The 20,161-nt window shown below is 38.0% G+C and overlaps 1 protein-coding gene across 1 annotated transcript in view; it reads right to left on the bottom strand.

Moving 5' to 3' along the window:
* Window positions 1–20,161, bottom strand: part of fstl5 (follistatin-like 5) — a 210,628-nt gene that overhangs the window by 22,451 nt on the left and 168,016 nt on the right. The window contains exons 11-12 of the mRNA XM_059345975.1: window positions 5,425–5,451; window positions 5,081–5,199 (exon numbers count right to left, since the gene is read on the bottom strand). Coding sequence (XP_059201958.1) covers window positions 5,081–5,199; window positions 5,425–5,451 — 146 coding nt within the window. The remainder of the gene's footprint in view (window positions 1–5,080; window positions 5,200–5,424; window positions 5,452–20,161) is intronic.

Genomic DNA, 20,161 nt, shown 5'->3' with positions numbered 1-20,161 from the left:
GGTGGCCGATGTCTCCTCTGGGCATCGTTTTCTGTAGCTAGCAATGCCAGCTGGGAAAATGTGTGACTATAACCACTTTAGAGCTGCACTAATCAATAGTTTTGTATCGACAATAGGAACATTTACAAGGTGTAATATCAAAGGGTTTGCTCTTAATGACCATCCTCTGATTTCTACCATGCAACTCTGCAATTTCTGTCATATCTGCAGAGCATTTTCAACAAGATCTCCAACCTAAACGACAGAAAAGACAATATTCGTCAATACCATCCATAATGAGTGTTTCTCCATATGACCCGTATTAGCATTTCACAGCTCATGGTACAGCGGATAGTTCTGAAAATACCACACACGTCATTATACGTACACTGCAAAAAAGGGGTGTGTAAAAACAAGATAAAAACACTAAATCTGAGGGAAATTATCTTGCTGCATGGACAGATAATTTCACTTGACAAGATTTCTTAAATTAATGAATATTATTAAATCTAGAAATAAGTATGTTGTACGCTTAAAATAAGAAATTAACTCTTAAAACAAGATAAATTAAAGCTGCGAGCAGCGATGAACTGAGTTTGCAGAGTGCGCTGCAAATTATTTGTTTCTTACCAAGATAAAAAAACCCTTTAGATTTAGAAGTGTTAGATAATTTATCTTGTTTAAAGAGTTAATTTCTCATTTTAAGCATACAACATTCTTATTTTCTACATTTAATAATAATAATAATAATAATAATTAATTTAAGAAATCTTGTCAAGCGAAATTATCTGTCCAGGCAGCAAGATAATTTCCCTCAGATTCCCTCAGGTTTTTATCTTGTTTTTAGACACCCCTTTTTTGCAGAGTATGGTTTGCAGTTGTTAAAAAGGCTGCAGTTTTGGTTATAACACCAATGATCTGGGTTTCGGGCAAAAAACTTCCTGGTTAGGCGTTATAAAAGACAGTTTAAAAAGTAAATAAATGTAAGTACATGCCAGATTTGAAGTCGTTACAAGGCTGATGTGAGCCGCGGAAGTTACGTAAAAAACGTAAGTTACATAAAAAGTAATTTACTTTTGTGTTCACATGAGACACGAACCGCCATTTGTTCGACTCATCCACCTCCAATCCCTTTCTCCCGAGATTGACATCTGCTGTTTAAACTCCGCATCACCGTCAACCACTACTACCACGTCATCAAAATGGTGGTGGACAACAGTCTAAAAAGGAAATTTAGTGGTATTTTGCTGCCTATATTGTCGTTTTTATGAGGGGGAAAGCTTGGCATTTCAGCATCTTTCAGATCATTATGTTGCTTCCATGGTTCAGTCTGTCTGCTGATCAGCAGCAGCAGGCAGCTGTTATCAGAAGAAAAAAAAAAGACTCAGACAAACCCACTGTACAGCCAGATATTTCCCTCAGGAGTTAGTGAGGACCAAAAACAAACAGTGTTAAAAGGAGAGTGAACATTGGAATCACAAGGCGGACATAAACAAGACTCTAAATGAATGCTAATGCTGCCGTGTGTCTGCTGGATGGTTAAATACACGTCTGTTTACACTAACAACTTTACAATATGATGTTTATTGTGTGTGTAGCTTTTTGCACCTCTATCTCACTGCAGCTCTCCTTCATTTAAAGCTGAAGTACACAAAACAACTTTTATATCAGTCTGTTTTGATGGTGGCCTGCTATTATAATTTATTTTTTTCCTCTATGTTCTTTGTCACTGTTTGATGAAAACCGAGCACCTTCTAAATGTCAACTTCTCATGAAGTACGAAAACAGCATTGGAGCTCTTTCCAGTCTATACATATTGAAAAAATACATTAAAATAATATAAAATGTGTACGGTATTTATTTTCCTGTATTGTTTTCTTTCATGATGTTAAAAAAACAGCAGCCAAGCAGCGTTATGACAATATTTACATCTTTTAAGTGATTCTTTAACAATTTAACATGGAGGATGTAGAATAAAAAATTGCATTAACCATAAGGTCTCATTTAGATCATGTATTGGACTGCCACAAAACATGCTATATTGCGAAAAAAAATCGCTATCAAGATATGAAATGAACTATATCAGGATACAAGAGTTTTTGCTGTTTCACTTAGGTTCAATCCACACAGGGATATTGATTTGACATAAAAAGCACAAAATATGGATATATATTGTTTTAATTCAAAAGTGACAATATACTATTAGTTATTCTATGTGTTAAATGGAACCTATTTTATGTCTTGGTGAGTTATTATTCAGCCTAATGAGCTGCTGTCGTCTTAACTCTCAACCCTCAACCCTCACACATTTCAGTAAAAAAAATCATGCAACTTCTTTTCACTGTGAGTAATTTACAACAGTTTGTTTGTCATTTGACAATGAATAGATATCATGCAGATCTCTAGATAAATAAACAGACGAATACATGTCCTTATAGGGAGGTTTTCTTTTAATTGTTCCTTTAGTTTTTGGTTTATTTCTATTCTTTAACTGTTGAGCTGCACTGCACATTATACTTGTGTGCAGTGGTTATTTTTTTCTTGATGTCCGTTTATTCTTGAGTGTAATCATCCATTGTTTTTAAGATTGTCTCTTTATGCATGCCTGGTTATTCAGATATCATTCTGTTTTATTGAAGCTGTGTTTTATGTGTTGTAAAGCACTTTGTTACTCTGGTTATGATAAGTGCGATACAAATAAACTTGTATTATTATGATTATTATAAATCATATATATGTGCACTCATAGGAGCTGGCTGCTGGTGTTTGGAGTCTGTGTCCTCTAAATTTAGTGCAGTAACAGTAAAGGCTTTTTTCTTGGACAGGACACTGAACCTGCTTGGCTGCATGTGAATAAGAATCTCAGTTAAATCCCTGTACAAACTTTATTGACTGCCGATGATTGATTGGAGTAGCTGTTACTGGGTCAGGCAACAGGACGCTTGTCAAGGCCAGCGAATCATAAATCACATGAGTCTCATATTAACACATTCTGCCTTTTAAAAACATAACACTTCACTGTTTACTCACAGGAGTTCACTGTAAAAACATTTAACTGTATTCCGGGTTATTACTTCCTGGTGGAGAATGTACAGTTTTTAAGATAAGCCTGCCAAGGATGAGCAACTCCCAGTCACGGCTATTCAAATGACTAAAAAAGAGATTTTATGGCAGGCATAAATTATTACAGTTTTTTGTACTTACTTGTGAATCGTTTTGGTGGTTCAGGGTTTTAAAAGTAAAAGTACCGGTTCGTTTTTTCTTTATAATGTTGAAGCTCCAAGTTTTGAATACACATGTAATTTTACAGGTTAAATCGTTTAAAAGAGAAAAGAAATACCAAAGTCAAGGGTACGACAATCTGTGAAAAGGGAAGAACATTGGCATTCATTTAAAGTTTTGTTTCCATCCATCTGGTGAGTGTAAATCCTGTATTCTCTCTTGCTTTAGGTCTGTTTTGCTCTCCACTAACCCTGAGAAAAAGTCTTTGGCTTTCTGCTGCTAAATGCTTCTCAAACAAAACCATAAGAAAAAAAGACTTTGGAGCCTGGGATCATGGGAGGTCTTGTCTTCATTGTTGAAGAACCATCACTGCCGATGAAACTTTATCTTATGTAATTCAGGCAGATATAATGTTTATGAACTAGTTAACGTATACATTTTTTATATATTATGTTACATTTTGTCACGTTTATTTACATTACGCCATTGCATTCTAATTAAATATTAGTTATGTTAGCTAACATGATAGTCACTTACCACTAAATGAGTAGACTACATCTTACAAAAAATAACTTTAAGAGTGCTGAATATTGTTGTAGTGTTATAATGTTAGCTTCGCTGGCATGAGCTACGTGTCATAGATGCACAACATCATAGTCAGCTGGATTGGTTTGATTAAGTCTCTACTGGATAACTGTGTTGCAAACTGACATGCAATTCATGGAAATCCTGTGTGGATTCCCTGGACATTAAAGCAATTCAAGAGCAAAATATGATTCCATTCAAATGTGGAAATGTTACATATTATACCTTTAAACCATCTGTTGTTTGGTGCTTGGCAGGTAGCATATAGTGGGTTTATCAGAGGGTTTTTTCTTCTGTGGTGGGACATACAAACAAAACAATGACTTCAAACGCATCAGAATGCTTCATAGAGATGAGAGGAACTGCAGAATCCCAAGCAGTACTTTGGTAAACAGCAATCACGGAGCTTAGAAACCTGCTCCAGTAAGCAGATGCTAAAGCTCATGATTTGTAAAAACCTGATTGAAAACATTAATTTGTTTTTATCAGTTTATATTCATATTTTGGGTAATTCTTAAATTAATTTTCTAGAAAACTGTAAGTGGATACCTCCTCATAGCAATAACAGCTTATTGTGCAAAACATTCTGGTTTGAGCTCAGGACTTCTCAGAAACTATGCGGAATTTATAAAGATCAGTGATCAAAAGATAAATCTCAAAATTGCTGTTAATCATCCAGGAAACTGTTTTTGATAATAATAGTGCTCAGCACAGTCACCAGAAAAAAATTGTTGCCATTGCACATTTCTGGAAACCACTTATAAACCATTGATAACTGATAAAGATCATAAGTACGAGGCCGGGTGGACACTGGACTTTCACCGAGAAGACAGTTGTTCTGGATCCATTTGTGTCCCTTGTGAAATCTAAAGTCAATTTGAGGTTCATTTTGTTAATTTTAAGTTTTTTCCCCTCACCTTGACCAAGTAGTTTTTTGCCTAAACATAACCAGGTAATTATTTCTTATTTGAATTCTCAGCATTAACCATGTGTTTAAAACTGCAACTCAGTGTGAGTATTTTTCCCCCCAAAAGATTTTTAACCAACATGACGGAATGAGGACAGATCTGAAATGTTGAGATTCAAAGTGTTTGTGCTTTGCAGAAACATACAAAACCAACATTTATTCTGCCGAATGGGTTGAAACTGCCAACGCTCAGGCCTCGACGCTCCTCCAAACAGACTCAACTAACACAGTTAACTTGGATGTTGAGTTCAGCTCATAATGAATCACAGTTAAAGTGAGTCACTCTTAAACTAAAAAGCTGAACGCGTCTTTTATATGACCACTCACCTGCAGAGCAAGCAGCTTCTCGCTGGGCTTAATGTGTCGCTGTATCTCGCATGCCACAGGCTGAATGACTTTAATGCCGTCTTCATAGAACACATAGAACATGTTGCCGATGCCGAGACCTGGAAAGAAAAGCAGAACCCCAGTTACACACAGTTTGTACCCAAAATAGCTTGTGTGCACAGTGTGAGCATTTGCAACAGGAAATAAGCCTACAACATTGTTATCTACTTTCAAAGCATCAAATCATTTAATCCCTCTCATCACAGTTCAGTAACCCTATTACAAAAATTCAATTAACTCAGTTTAATGAATGCTATAGTGAAGCAGAAGCAGTCTAGACGTACCTTCTTCTCGCCACAAAATGTTTGCCACTGTGAGGGAGAAAAAGAGGAAAGCGCGGTTGAAAATCAATGCAAGAATCAATGGGGTCCCTTTGTGAGAGCTAACACCCAAACACTAACTCCTATTGAGGCAAAGAGGAAAGCAGGCCGCATGAAAGTTTTATGGAAACTGTCTCTCTGACACCTAGTGCAACAAACAATCGATAGAGCCCTCTGCGTGGAAATAATTTGATACCAAACACTGGAAAATGGAGTGCAGTCAACAAACTACAAGTACTGTAAAACAGTTTATGATTTTTGGATGCTGCGACCACAGTATGAGAAGAGACATGAAATAAAATAAAATCCTTGACATCAGATCATCATCCATCAATATGAGCTGCATGGATAAGCCGCCTTAGACACCCATGAGTAGTCCACAGGTTTCAGGCTCAGATGATTATCATAAGTCATTAGGAGGGATTAGTGTTCTCCTGCCTCGGTGGCAAAACCAGTTTCGGCTCCTATAACAGGTAATTTCTCATTAAATTCACTTAGAGGTGACTAATGACGTGAAATGTCGAGTGGATGCCACATAACACACTGAGCGCTTTAACGGTCGACCTAAACCACAGACCAGCTGTTGGTTTTCAAAGCAGCCGCTGGGCAAAAGATGACTTAAAATTACATGACTAAAGACGGATGTGGTAAGGAGAAAATTGGGAGCTATTATAAAGTTATTTTCCATGCAAATTCTGCTCCTCAGTCATCCTTATCCTCCACCACACCAGCAGCACTCCTATCCTCTCACACCGCCTTTTTAACTGTGACCTTCTCTCTCATTGTTCATCTGTCCCCCGGTCTTCCCTCTGCTTCCACCCCATCTTCCATTTTCAGGCATTTTCAGTCTACAAACCAATCTCCAGCCCAATTCACATCCGATTCTAATCTCGCCTCTATTGCGATGCTCATTCTCGCAGCCTCTTGCTCGGCTGGACAGATGCAGAGAAAGGAAAGAGGGGGGGAGACAAAGCCAACGAGACACCGCTGTGCCGTTAGTCAGCCTTAATCTTTCAAAAGTGCTTTGTCAAGTGTTTCCTGTGCACTCTTGCATACCTTTTAGCTCATTAAAAGTTGCACAAAAGGGAGTGGGGGTCTATAGATAGAGGGACAATGAAGGAAGGAAAAGGAAGGGCAAAATATAAAGAAAAACAATACAATTTATTTGAGAAGTGCCAAAAATGGAAAATGGAGAAAATGGAAAAGAGGAGTTGAGATGAGATCTTGTGTGCCCCGGTCTTTTCCAATAGCCCACAGTATTGATGCTATTCATCACTTGGCAGAAAGACTGTGGCTGTTCTGCGCATACAAGGGGCCCATACATCAACTTCATCATCCATATAACAAAACAAGCTGGCTGCCACTGTAGGCGGTGAGTTCACTCTTTCTGGCCGTAATAACTGTGTTTCCACTGGGCTCCGAACATTGGGAACGCCACGCTCACCAGCCGGCCTGAGCTCTGCAGTTCCTTCCCGTCAGCGAGGTTACATAAATTCAATTTGTTTACAAGAACTGCGACAGTGGGCCAAACAGCCTGTGGTGTTCACCATAGTGGCATGGCAGAAGACAGCGGATGCATAATATAGGTAGAGTAATTGGGTCACAGTAGATGCAAATGTAAAATGTAACTCAGGACGAGTGCCTCGGGTGCGCAGAGTTTTCGCTGCTCTTTCTAGAGATTATCCCAGAAGTTTCTTGGAAACTTGAAACCCTGCAGTGTGTTTAAGTTCTGCTTCAATTATCAGCACCAGACAAATACTTTATTATTGACCGACTACAAGCGTTGCAGGCAGCTGCAAAGTTAGGAAGCAGAACCGGAATGCAACTAAAGGGGAAAAATCCTTTAGTCTTATTGCTTTTTTTCGTCATCTGCATTGATGCAAAACAAATATCTGTTGAGCACAGTGGCTGATGAGATGCAGAGCAGGTACTGCACATATCCATTTCTGCAGCTACGCCAAAAAAACTTTCAGTGCACCTGCCAACTCTCACTTACAGCACATCCAGGCCTGGATTAAGATGTCTCAGGACCCCCTGCTTTGGGTCTCAGCCAGAGCCAGTAAACCTGGAGATCAGCAGAAATGTATATTTATCAATGGCGTCTCTAATTCTATCTACAACTCTTCTCTTTTAAATAGGTTTCACTTTTCTCTCCAAATGCAACCTCAAATGTCCTCTTTTTAATTTTCTCACTATTGATTCTCTAAGTGTGCCATAACTGTATCATATTTTTGTTTCTTTAATCAGAATCAAGGATGACTTGTTTGGCTTTTTTAACAGCCTGAATAGTTCTTAATTAGCTTTGTACTATGAGCAATGGGGAGCTACCCTACCACATAAAGTTTAGAAGATCTGAAGATGCTATTTTTGATACATGAACACACACACACACACACACACACACACACACACACACACACACACACACACACACACACACTTTGACTTTGGTAATTTAGTCATGAATAGTTCATGCTGTTAAGAAGTACTTTGGTTTCAAACCAGATGTTTTGGAGGCTTTAAAGATCGCATTATCTATATTTTTCTTTGTGTCAACAAATCCCATTCAAACCACAGGTCAGTCCGTCCCTCAGGGCTGACACAGGGCAGTAAGTTGGAGTTGCTCTCTCAACATGAAGATACAGTCATACACTATCAGAGAACAGGTCAGGGTCAGGGTTCATGAACTTGGCCAACGTAGAATGCTAATGCAGAGACCTATAACTTGAAAATGCAGAATTTTCCAAATAACCAACAGAGACAAACAGCCCTGCTCTCCCCAAAAAAGTGGCGGACAAAGTAAAAATGCTGTGTTGAAAATGTATGTAAATATTATCTGAAAATAGTATTTAAATTCTGAAAAGCAAAATCACTTGTGCAGAATTCTTAAAATAGTTTAAAGGAAAAACATCACATCTTAACCATTGAAAAGCTGTAACAATGAAATGTTCTTTTCATGAAAAATGCCTGAAACTATTATCAAAATAGTTTCAAATGAATTCTCCATTAGTTGACTCATTGATTAACCGTTTCAGCTGTACTTTACATTTCATAAAATCTTTATTTGTAAAGTAACCAGGGCTGTCAGAAGTACACTGTTTCCCATTGAAATGCAGTGGTATGCAGTAAAAGTAGAAAGTGGCATGAGATTAAAATACTTTTTTTACACTTTTTTTTTACATTTTTTAACTTCACTACACATTAGTTACGTTCCACCACTGTGCACAGGCTGCTTGTGCTACAGCCACTCATACCCTTGCATTGTAGACCACATTTCTATATTCATTAAAAAAATATTAAGCAACTCAGTGCATTCATATCACAACTACCAAGCCACTGCAGTGAAAAAAGTTCCTGTCTCCACTCCTCAATGCTTTCAACTTCCCTCCCCTGTCTGGGGCTCTTAGCCCCAAAACCATTTGTTCCTACTGAAGACATAAATCTTTAAAGGTCAGGTCACAAATATACAGTTTAATTTCTTCTTAAGGGCTCAGTTATTACCTCAAACAACTGGGCTCTTTAGTTTTTATGAAACATTACTCATACTGGAGTACAAAGTGCTTTTGTTGGGTTTTATTGAAAGGACATGTCATCCATGTTTTTGATCATTTTTGGACAGAAATGGAGCTCTGTGGTACAGCGAAAAAAGATGGATGAGTTATGAGTAAGATTAAACTCCTTTTCATAGAATTTGTAGATATGAAGAAACCTGTAGAATATCACCAGCTTTATCTTTCTGAAAATGGCTATACAAATAAATTATAAAAGGGTAATCGGAAACTTAACATTCAGTGCAAAAGACTTAGTATCATGGTATATTGTGACACTTTTCTTTGCTTCAACTTTATAGCATAGTGAGTTTTGAGGGGGTCAGAGAGAAGGTCAGGAAATTGTAGCTCTCAGAAGTTAAGTATAATTATGTGTTTTTTTTGTTGAGTGATTTGCAAAATGAATAGTGATGATTGATAAAGTCGAGGAGAAGTCATGAAGGGTCATTTTAAATGCTGAGATATTTCATGTCTAATTCAAAGCATCCACCAACTGCTGGTGGCCTCTCTAGTGCTGAAGTGAATACTGATGAAGAAAAGATCAGTTTCAGCGCTTTGTGCTTCTCACATGGTGTTGTCTCCCTGCACTACACAGTCCTCACTCACCTAGTGAGCAAGTCCCACTTTTGACAGAGCAAGAAGTCTTTTTACCTTTCATATTTTACCATTTTTCAGCCAGCAAATTTGTAATATATTTTTTTAACCAACTACTTTTCTCCCGTTGCTTTTAGCAATTCTGTGCTGCATACATTTGAGGTGCATAAAGATTGAGGGCTAACTTCAACAGCGAGTCCCTGGCAGTGCTATTTACAGTCAGGTGGAATAAGGAAGCTTTCAAAATAACAAGACCAACTCCACTAGAATTAGAGCTAGAAGCCTGTGGAGGACTGAAGGCTGTATCATCTCTTCAGGAGCAAAAGTATCCCATAGACTAAATCCTTGGAGGAAAATCCATGAGAGTTTCGGAAAAAATAAGTAAAGGTTTTTAAAGTGAGTGAAGAGCGCTTGAAACATGTTTGAAAACTAAAGTGTTTGTGCTCATCACAAATAAATATGGCAATGGGAGACACAGGGAAGTAAATATCCATATGTGCGATGAATGTGAATCACCTTCAGTGAGAGAAAAGGTTAGATTTTTCCCATTTCATCATATTGTCATCAGATGTATAATGCTTTGTAAGGTCACAGTTCAGTTTTACCAAATTTGTTTCATCAAATAGAAAATAAATGGCAATACTTTCACAACCTTTTTAGGTTGTTTCTGCTTCGCCCTCTTTGCTTTCTATGTCTTGTATCAATTACTTATTTTAAAAGATCAATCAACCTCACAGAACTCATCAGGAGTATTCATAAGCTGCCATGTTGTAACCAGAGCTTAAAGGCATTTAAACTTTCCAATGGATTTACAATATTCATTTCACAAAGCCTTCAGCATGAAACTCAGTGGACAGGCAGTAGGCTGCTGACAGTGTGGATAGCGTCACTGCCTGCTTAGAGCTCCTTGTTGCTGACAGCGTGTCCAACACTGTGTGAAAGCCCACTGTGATGGGGAGGGACAGTGCTGATGGAAACATGGATGCTATTTTGGCACGAGCTGATCTTCTCTATTCAGAGGATATGGAGCAGACAGCATGGCGGACCGCATGAAATAAAACCGCTTTGTGCAGACTTTGGTGTGGAGAGCTGCTTCTCATCCATGTGCCATCGAGGCCCGGGAGATTGCAGGGTTTTGTTCCAACCAATCACTACAGCAGCGGATTTCACTGATTAGATCTTCCTCTCTGCTTGAATCTCTGAAATCAAACAGTGTCGTGTTGATTGGAACAAAAGCCTACAAACTGTTAAACGTCAGAAAATTGTTTAGAAACACTGAGTCTGTGTATGTGGAAGATGGAAATGGGTAAAATATAGAGAGCACAGAAAAAAAGTACAGAGCAATAATAAACAATAAAAGGCTAGACTCAAGGGTCAGTGGCTCATAGAGACAGAAGATAAACCTCAAGCTTTTGTTACTAACACTGGATGGATGCATTTACAGAGTTTTATGTGTGTTGTAGGGTGGCTGCTCTAAAGTTTGTTGATGTATGTTGCATTTGTGGCAAAACATATTCATGTTTGCATTAACAGACCTGCTGCACAAAGTCTTTTGATGAGTCTAGCTGCATGAACAAGGTTAAATATCAACATACAATTTCAATTGCTTAAAAATTGAAATACGTATTAGCAGTTAGTTTCACTGCAGAAGAGAATTTGGAAAAAAACATCCTGTGAGGCATGTCCACAATGAAAATTAAGGGGTCGGACGTTTGTTTGTGGCCGTTCTCACTGCAATTCAAATAACTATTTTGATTTTGAAATCCCCAGACGATTTGTAGGCAAAGTGGGTGGCATTATCCAATCCTCCAATAAAAAGCCAAAAGGGGCAATAAAAGATTCATTATTTGCCAATTTTGGCAACTGCGCTTGAAAATATATATTGCCTTAACAAGTAATTTAAAGAAGGAATGATCATTTTTCTGTTTGTTGACCGGTCTGCTCAATGATGTCTAATTGGCCAGCAAGTCTAAGGACTTTCAGTAGCTAGCGAATAGACAGTCTTTGTTTCCAGACAGGAGAATTTAGCAAAGCGAGCTACCGAATCAGACGACACAGATTACAGTGACAACCAGGCTGTGCCGAGAAAATTCCTGAACATAGCAAAATCTGAACAAAACAGGCACATACACATTCGCCCACACATTTTAGTGGACCATATGTGATGATTTAGGGGGATTCTTTTTCGATACATTGTTGTTAGGTTTTTTGGGGGGGGATCCTATTTTGCACCTTTGAGGGTCATGTGTTACATTTCTTAAAGAAGAGTAACGGCACATAGTTTACCAGGAAATGTCTGAAAAGGAGTGTCAATATCTTGACACAAAACAGACCAATCCGATCTGAATTGAGGATCAAGAAAATTACACTTTAATTTTTTAAAACTACTCTATTTGTAATGTGCAGATTTTTGTGTAACCGACTTATGACTAAGTGGAGATGTTTCGCAGTACAGTACTTTCCAGCCCACTGGAGTTCCAAGACTTTGTGTTCCTGCTAAGGTATGTAAAGGTCATACATTACTTAATGGGCCTCTACAGTGAGTCATAAGGCACTGAGTAAAGAAAAGAGAATAAGGTGTAAAGAGTACATACTGGAGTCGTGAGCAGAAACTAAGAAGCCGCAGTATTTACCGTTATACAACAGTCTGGGTGAATACATCCTGATGGGCTGCAGGGTAGCTGTTAATTCCTGACAGTCAACACCAACTAAGTATAGTTCTGGTTAAAATGTCTGGTTACTGTTCTTAATTAATGTGCTGGTTGGTAGTAGCCATAGCAACAGGGACACAGTGCATCAGAACTTTGTTGAATAATAATTACTCCAGGCATTAGTCAAAGCCCCAGCAGGAAATGGAGCTGTGGCATGTGATAAACATTAGATTTAGATTTCTGATTGCAAAATGCATGAAAATTTTATTATGTCATTCAGCTTTTTTTGTTGCCTAGTGACTGTGTTATGAGTGGGTTTATACCCTTCTACATACTACATACCTTCAAGGGCTTTTTTTCTGTTTGCATTCACACCTGCCAATAGTACCGATGTGGTGATGTAAGCCAGCCAGCAGTTGACGATTCAAAAATGCATTGTAGTTCCACCACCGCACAGATGTTCAGTAAAGCCTGGACGTAAGTTTCAGTCCGTTTGTCCATATTCTCTTCTATTATTTTGGCTACAAGTAGCATTTTGTGTATTGGTTTGTATTTTGTTTATACAGCCAACACATTTAAAAAAATGGCAGTTGTCTTTTCTGCATTGGCTCATGTGTTCGACCAACAAACGTAGACTTAGAACTATGAAAAAGTGGCTTCAGTCCTATTGACTGATACATTTAAACCTTGAAATAGCTACATTCACAATGATTGTAAGTGAAATCTTACCCATTAGCCCTTCAAGACAGTTTATTTTATGACAACACAGCAGTCCTGACTTACTGATCTGATGCTGATGACTTAATTTAGGCCTAAAAGGTCTAAAATGTTGGTGGATTAGCCTGAATTTTATTTTTACAGTCCACCAAAGCAAGCTTTGTTGCTCAAAACAGAGTCAAATTATTTCAGTGGAGATAATGTAAACCTGTGGCTAAATATTTCAGTCATGTTTTTTTACCTGATGGACAGCTGCTTCTTTAAAAGCTTGCAAAAGAAACTTGGACTTTCACCACCTACTTCAGCTTTTCATCTCTCTTCATCACCTTTGTTAACTCTATCTATATATGTATGTAGTAATAAACTTTATTCTTCTAAACTGAACAGTCAGCTGTTAGCCCACTGAAATGTTTCAGCAACTCTGAGTACAAAGATATCTAATGTAACGTGTCATTAATTAGCAGTATTAGCGCTGAAAACTTCCCTGAATCTCATTAAAGTCTTAATTATTTGCAAGAGTTCAAGGGTAAGTGTTGCAGCACAATGACCACAAATAAAAGACCAGTGCTGCTGCCATGTTGTGTCCTCTATGCTAATTACATTTCTAATGAGAACCAATTAACAAGTAAATGGCCACGCAGTGAAAACTTAGGCAACATACAACGTAATCATAACTGCTCAGTACAACACTAACGTTATATTGAAATGATTCATGCACAAAGATAATAAGCCAGAAAGGAAAACAGAGAGTTACATATGGAAAAGTGGCACTAAAGAGAACAATGTCCACTCGATACGATAACAGTACTGAGGATAATTCTATAATTATAATTTCTTTATTTGTTCCAGAAGGGCCCTTGATTTAAAGAGGACAAAGGGGCATCTGCTCGAGCCGGCCTCTACACTACACAGTCCTCTGAAGGTCCCTGATATGAGGCATGAAGTGCAGCATAATGTAGAGACATAAAGTGGAGAGACTAAAGCAACAAACGCTCATTCTGAGCCCCGCCGTTCCTCTGACACTGCAGAAATAATTGGCACATTGTGAAGGGCAGATATTTATGCCAGTTTAGCAGCAGACTGTCAGAGATGGATGGTGCTCTGCCTGCTGGTGACAGACTCTGTTAAAGAGATCTCAGAGTAGTGACTGCTCAGGTTTTCCCAAACAACGAAGCGCTTGGGTAAATTTTGAGAGAAAAACAATTCACTTCTGCGCTGCCACGGCAAAGAGAGGGCTCCGACCTTCAAGCTGCTCTGAGGTGAAGCCATCGAAAGAAGATCATTCATGCCCTGCTCATCAAATCATGTTTTTCAGTTCATCTCCTGCTTAATACCTTATTCAGCCCTTTGACGACTGGCTTAGTTAGTTATTCAGCTCCGTCTCTCATTCCAGTGTCTGAATGAGAAGCCCAAGGCAGGTCATAAACACAATGATTTCGCAGAATGAGATCATTACTTTCCACAGAGTCGGATTTCTCAAACATTTCCAAGTATAATCGCAATGTGCCATTAGAATCTGTGTCTGTTTCAGATCAATCGTATTAGATCAAATATAGTCTGACGCTACAACATGCCCACCAGCAGCTCAACATCAGCGGATCAGAGTATGAAGCTCTTGGTTGAAAGCGTATTTGATTCTGCTTCTTAGAGGCAAATGCCATCCGTCTGAAGACAATTAAAGTCAGTACGTGTGAACATGTAATACTTATTGCAAAAGCTGGAAAACCAGTGAACTAACGCTTGAAAATGAATGACAACAAAGTAACTATATTAAAAATCATCTGACGGAAGTTAAAAGGGTTTTTTTGAGGTTACAAGGACATCTGTGTGTTTGATCTTGGCGGATAATGATTACATGTTTGTACTGTCCATGATAATCGGTGTAAGCGAGCTGCCAGGAAGAGCGCTGTGCTTTGAAGCCAACTTTCCAAAAAGTCCTCTGAACCGTGTGACCTCATATGTCGTTTCCTCCAAACTCAAATACGACCCACAGGAGCTTTTGTAAAAATAGCCTCCTTACCAGTTGCATGAGATCAACACATCCTCATATGTAAACATGAAAGTTTTTAACACATGGCCGCAGTTTCATTTAGGTTTAAGAAGCAAAACTACTTCCTTAAGATTAGGGCTAAAAAGTACATGGTTAGCTGGATTATGGATTGTTAAAAAGGTAAAATAAAAGCACATAAATGCTGGAAGTGGGGTATGTTGGTGACATAAAAACATGCCCCATGGAAGTTAAGTTACATTACTTCAAATAACATCCTTAACTTTTGTAATTACACAGACACACTCTGGTTTTCTGGGTGAAAGAAGAGCTTTTTTTGCTTTTTGTGGTTTCCCAATTTGTTTTTACACTCCATAGCATTATTTCTGACTTGGCGTCATTCATAATTACTCCAGCCACTAACTAACTACAAAACAAAAATATGTGCAGTAAGGGGTTGTATTTTAGGTGACGACAGTCTCCAGTTTTCAGTAGAATTAAAAGTTCTCGGACCTTCTGGTGATGCAGCAAGTATTTTTCCCATTCACTTACATCGGCAGATTTTAATACCAGAATTTGAAAAGTCATAGATGAAGATGAATCATTTTAAACACATAAGTCAAAGTTTTGGCTTCATGCACCACTGAATAACTTTCTATATCTAGTTTATTTATACATCCATGGGTGCAATGGGAGTTCTCTTCAAACATTATGCTAGACATGACTGATTTTAGATATCTTTAGGTTTGGTTTGGTTAAGTTCAAATCTTCAGTAATTATATTACTTCCATACTTTTTCTTCTTGTAGTTTCTCCTTGAAACCAGGATGTCAAGCCACATGTTACATTACATTACATGTCATTTAGCTGACACTTTTGTCCCAAGCGACTTACAATAAGTGCATTCAACCTGATGGTACTAGACTTAGACCACAGGAATCAAGTAAGTACATAACTTTAGGAGCCAACTGTCATCGCTACAGGAGTGCTATATGTTAAAGAAGAAAAGAAGAGAAGAAGAGAAAAGAAGAAGAGCATTTTTTTTGTTGTTGTTAATCTACAGATAAAGAACAAGTGGACCAATGTCTTTAGAGAGACTCTCAGCCCAGAACATGATGCCATATGGAGCTAATCTGGCTTCACAGTCTACAGGTACTCCAGTTTGGGAGATTGAATGAGGATTCTGGCATGACTGTGATTTATCCGACATAAGTGGGTACACAGATGTTTCAAAATAATTACTTTTTGATTACATTTTTGTAGCGTTGATTGGTCAAAAAGTGGCACTTGAGTGCATGTAAACAAACTGAGAAAGATGATATCCAAAACAGGTGAAGTCTGGCCAGCCTATCTGCTAATGTTTCTGGCTCTGTCAGTGAGAGCATTACTAATACATAAGTTAATTATAATGTGATTTCAAGTGCATTGGCTGTGTTATGCTTCTGCTTCTTCGCTCAGGTTTTATAAATGCAGGTTACCTCTGCCCCATGATGGCTGCACGCCATTTACAGGAAGGTGGGCAGGAAATTGAATTGAAGTCAGGAATAGCAATGTACTTTGTACCCCTTGACGGAAATTCCATACTTAAGAGAAAAATACACTAAAAAGCATACATAAATGTTCTACAGTGCTGTGAGATCAACTGCTGTTACTGGGAACCTGAGTGCTTGTAGAAAACAGGCAGAGATTAATTAGCAGGTGACCTGCAGCTGAATCAGTCTCCCTACTCATTCTGTTCTTAAGGTCAGTTTACCTTGACACGTAAAAAGAAACATTTTGTATTCAATGAAGGGATAAATATTGAACTCTATGCTATCCAACAAATATTTGTACTGTTTGTTTTTGTATCTTCTTCTTGTTTTAATTAGTCTTTCATCCGTACTTGTCATTATGAGCTTTAACATGTCTGCTTGTTTCTTTATCTAGACTGAATTGTTCATTTTGTTGGGATTGAAGTTAATAACAAAGGTTTGTTTCATGTTAATCCGTTTGTTGTATGTTAGTCAAAGGACCTTGATTTACTTTTTTGAAGTTCCCTTTATGACACATTTTAAAAAGTACTTTGCTACAACAAATATTTGAATTCATAATGTTTTTTAAACATGGTTTTCCCACAACAAAAGTAAAATCTATATCTCATTTTTCACAGCAGAAATTGACTGTGAGAGTAGGAAAAGCACAGGTGAAATTGATAACACTAACGATGGCTCGGTTTGATTAAGTGTCCCAGTAAGCCGGCACACATAACACCACACTCCCTATCATTAATGCTGTTGAATACACCTGTGTTTTTCTACTATGACGTGTCAAAGTGTCTCCAATGAAAAAGGTCTATCAAGAAATTTTTTAATTTTCAGCTTGTTGGCTTCTAAGTGGCGGCAAGGCGGACTGGATGGAGAAGAGTGTCAGGAGTGATCTGTGACAGAAGGGTCTCAGCTAGGTTGAAGGGGAAGGTCTACAGGACGGTAGTGAGACCAGTTATGTTGTATGGTTTAGAGACGGTGGCACTGACCAAAATACAAGAAGCTGAACTGGAGGTGACAGAGCTGAGGATGTTGTGGTTCTCATTGGGAGTGACTATAATGGACAGGAATAAAGGCTATGCATACTGTTATATTTATATAACATGCATACTACATAAGAACAGAGAAATGTGTTCTCTCTCCCATGGCTGCAAGAACAGAATGATGTCAATTTGTTCTTGCAGCCCTGGGAGAGAGAACACATTTCTCTGTTCTTGATCATCTGGGCAGAATTTTTTTATTGTGTGGTGTCCAAGAACTATTGTGTGATTAGTCAGAAATTTTAATTTGAATGAGACGTGTGCTGCAGTGGGAGGGCCCTATGACGACTTCCCAGGAGTTCTGCAGAAGAGTTTCTCGTGAAGTATGAAATGTCCTGGCCAGAAAGACTTTTTTTCTTCTTTCTAAGAACAAATTTCTCTTTTCTTGTGGAGTATGTAAAGGGCTTTAGAAAGAGTACATTAGAGGGACAGCTCATGTTGGATAGTTTGGTGGGAAAGTTGATGAAGTTGAGATGGTTTGGACACATATGTAGGAGAGATGATAGTTATGGAGGGAAAAGGATGCTGAGGATGGAGCTAGCAGGCAAGAGGAGAAGAGGAAGAGCAGTGAGGAGGTTTATGGATGCAGAGAGGGACAACATGCAGGTGATTGGTGTGAGGAAGGAGGACACAGGAGACAGAGGGTATTGGAGGATGATCCGATGTGGCAACCCCCGATGGGAAAATGCAGAAAGAGGAAGTTGGCTTCTAACTGGCAGTAGCTGACACAGTGTTAGTGGTTGTGAAAAATACAGTGATGACGTACCATGACGTTCAACACTGAATAGGTTTGAGAGCAAACATTTCAGCATTGCAATCCAAAAATTGTTTTCTTTTGCAACTAAAAGAAATTTGTGATTAAAAATGTGTCATTGCAAAAACTTTTGTTTGCAAATTCAAGGTTTTTCTTTGGAATCCAAAACATTTGTTTGTAAATGTTGTGAAAGTTTTCCTTTAAACATTTTCTGATTGCGTAAAAAAGACCCAAAACCACCTCCACACTTTCCACATTTTGGTTTCCTTCTGAAGTTGTGATGCACCAAATCTAGCTTGCCTGCTGCATGTTTGAATCTCAGATTTTAGAGACATCCACTGACATCTCTCCCTTCAGTTGAAGGATGTGAAAACACCTCTGTAGTGAGAAACGTTGCACAGATACAAGTCGCTATAGTCAAGGTCAGACATTTTTGGGGATGAAAGAAAAACATAAGAAAAAATAGGAAAAACACATTTTTGAGGGTAAAAGGTCTGTAAGTGTTGTTTTTTTTAACAGAAACATTTAAATGTAAAATATTTTATCTTCATCACTTTTAAATATGGTGAATGAATTTGCATCAACTACTGTAATAATTCATTTTCAGTCTTCATCAAACAGAATTCAACTGTTTGAATTGCTGAAATAGGAACATGGCTACATTGTGTCTGGGTAAATATGCATAAATTACTTATGAGTGTGAGATTCCCAGAGTGTGTGAGCATGAAGCAGCAGGAGTGTGTGTAAACTGCAGACGGGGATTCTGCTGTTAAAGTAACGCATCCAACAAACAGCCCTGCATGCGCTAAACTTTCACTGCAAGATCATCTGTTTGCACTATGTAAGTGCCAATCAACTGGTGATTTATATTAATCTTATCTTTTTAATAACAGATGTTCTTTTAAATATAAATATACATTAACATGGAAAAAAACACAGTTGCAGTAAAACACTTATTGTGCCTGAACACTGAACATCACATTAAGTCTGAGCAGCTGGCAGCTTTCCGAGAAAATATCACGCGTCCGCCCCCTTATTGGAGAGCCCAATAAAGATATCTGTCCATCTCCAGTGGTTAATCAAATGCCAAGATAATGCAAATGACAAGAGAAGGTCAAAAATCAGAACCCGCAGCCTTCACACAGATTTAATAAGTTTTGTGTTTGTTTGTTTCACCTTCTCATATAAGAGGATGCACAGTCATAAATACGACTGCATTTAAATGTGAGTCACTTTCTCTCCTTTCCACCCAGATTTATATGATGAATCTTTTATCACACCTTCATATTTCTGAAGTTCATTTGATCAAATAATTCCCTCACTATTGAGCGATGAATGTACAGCTGTTTTACACATTGATATTTGTGAGTGTTTTATACAAGCTAAATCTGTTTTATTATTTTATATTTGTATTTATGTATCTATTTATGTATTTATAGGACAGGCACAATATGTCAGCATAATCGATGATCTTGATGGCGAAAATGCATCGCAACCCAGTCAACAGAATTGATGTTTGCATTGTACTTTTTTACTAATAACAACAGAAAACACTGAAACTCTTTTTTTTTATAAAGGTTTCTCAGTTTTGACAACCCAATCTCACTGTAACTTCTGCTGCTTTAACATGCTGCAGACATGTAAACAGTCGCTGTTTTAAACACAGAAAACACTAATTAAGTTGTTCCAGACATAACTTTCAACAATGGGATGCAAAATCACTTCTTCTGGATAAAACTTCAAACAAACTTAAGAACACTGGTCGGATAAAGTCCTGGATTTGGACAATTACTGATTGTTAAGCAGGGGGAATGTGTCAAAATAAAATCGGCTTAAATTAAATGGTCAAAGTTTATTTATTTTAGGAAAATGAATCATTTATATTAAT

This window comes from Centropristis striata, chromosome 12 (assembly GCF_030273125.1).
Source record: "Centropristis striata isolate RG_2023a ecotype Rhode Island chromosome 12, C.striata_1.0, whole genome shotgun sequence".
Classification (NCBI taxonomy): domain Eukaryota; kingdom Metazoa; phylum Chordata; class Actinopteri; order Perciformes; family Serranidae; genus Centropristis; species Centropristis striata.
This window is presented reverse-complemented; position numbering and strand designations above follow the sequence as displayed.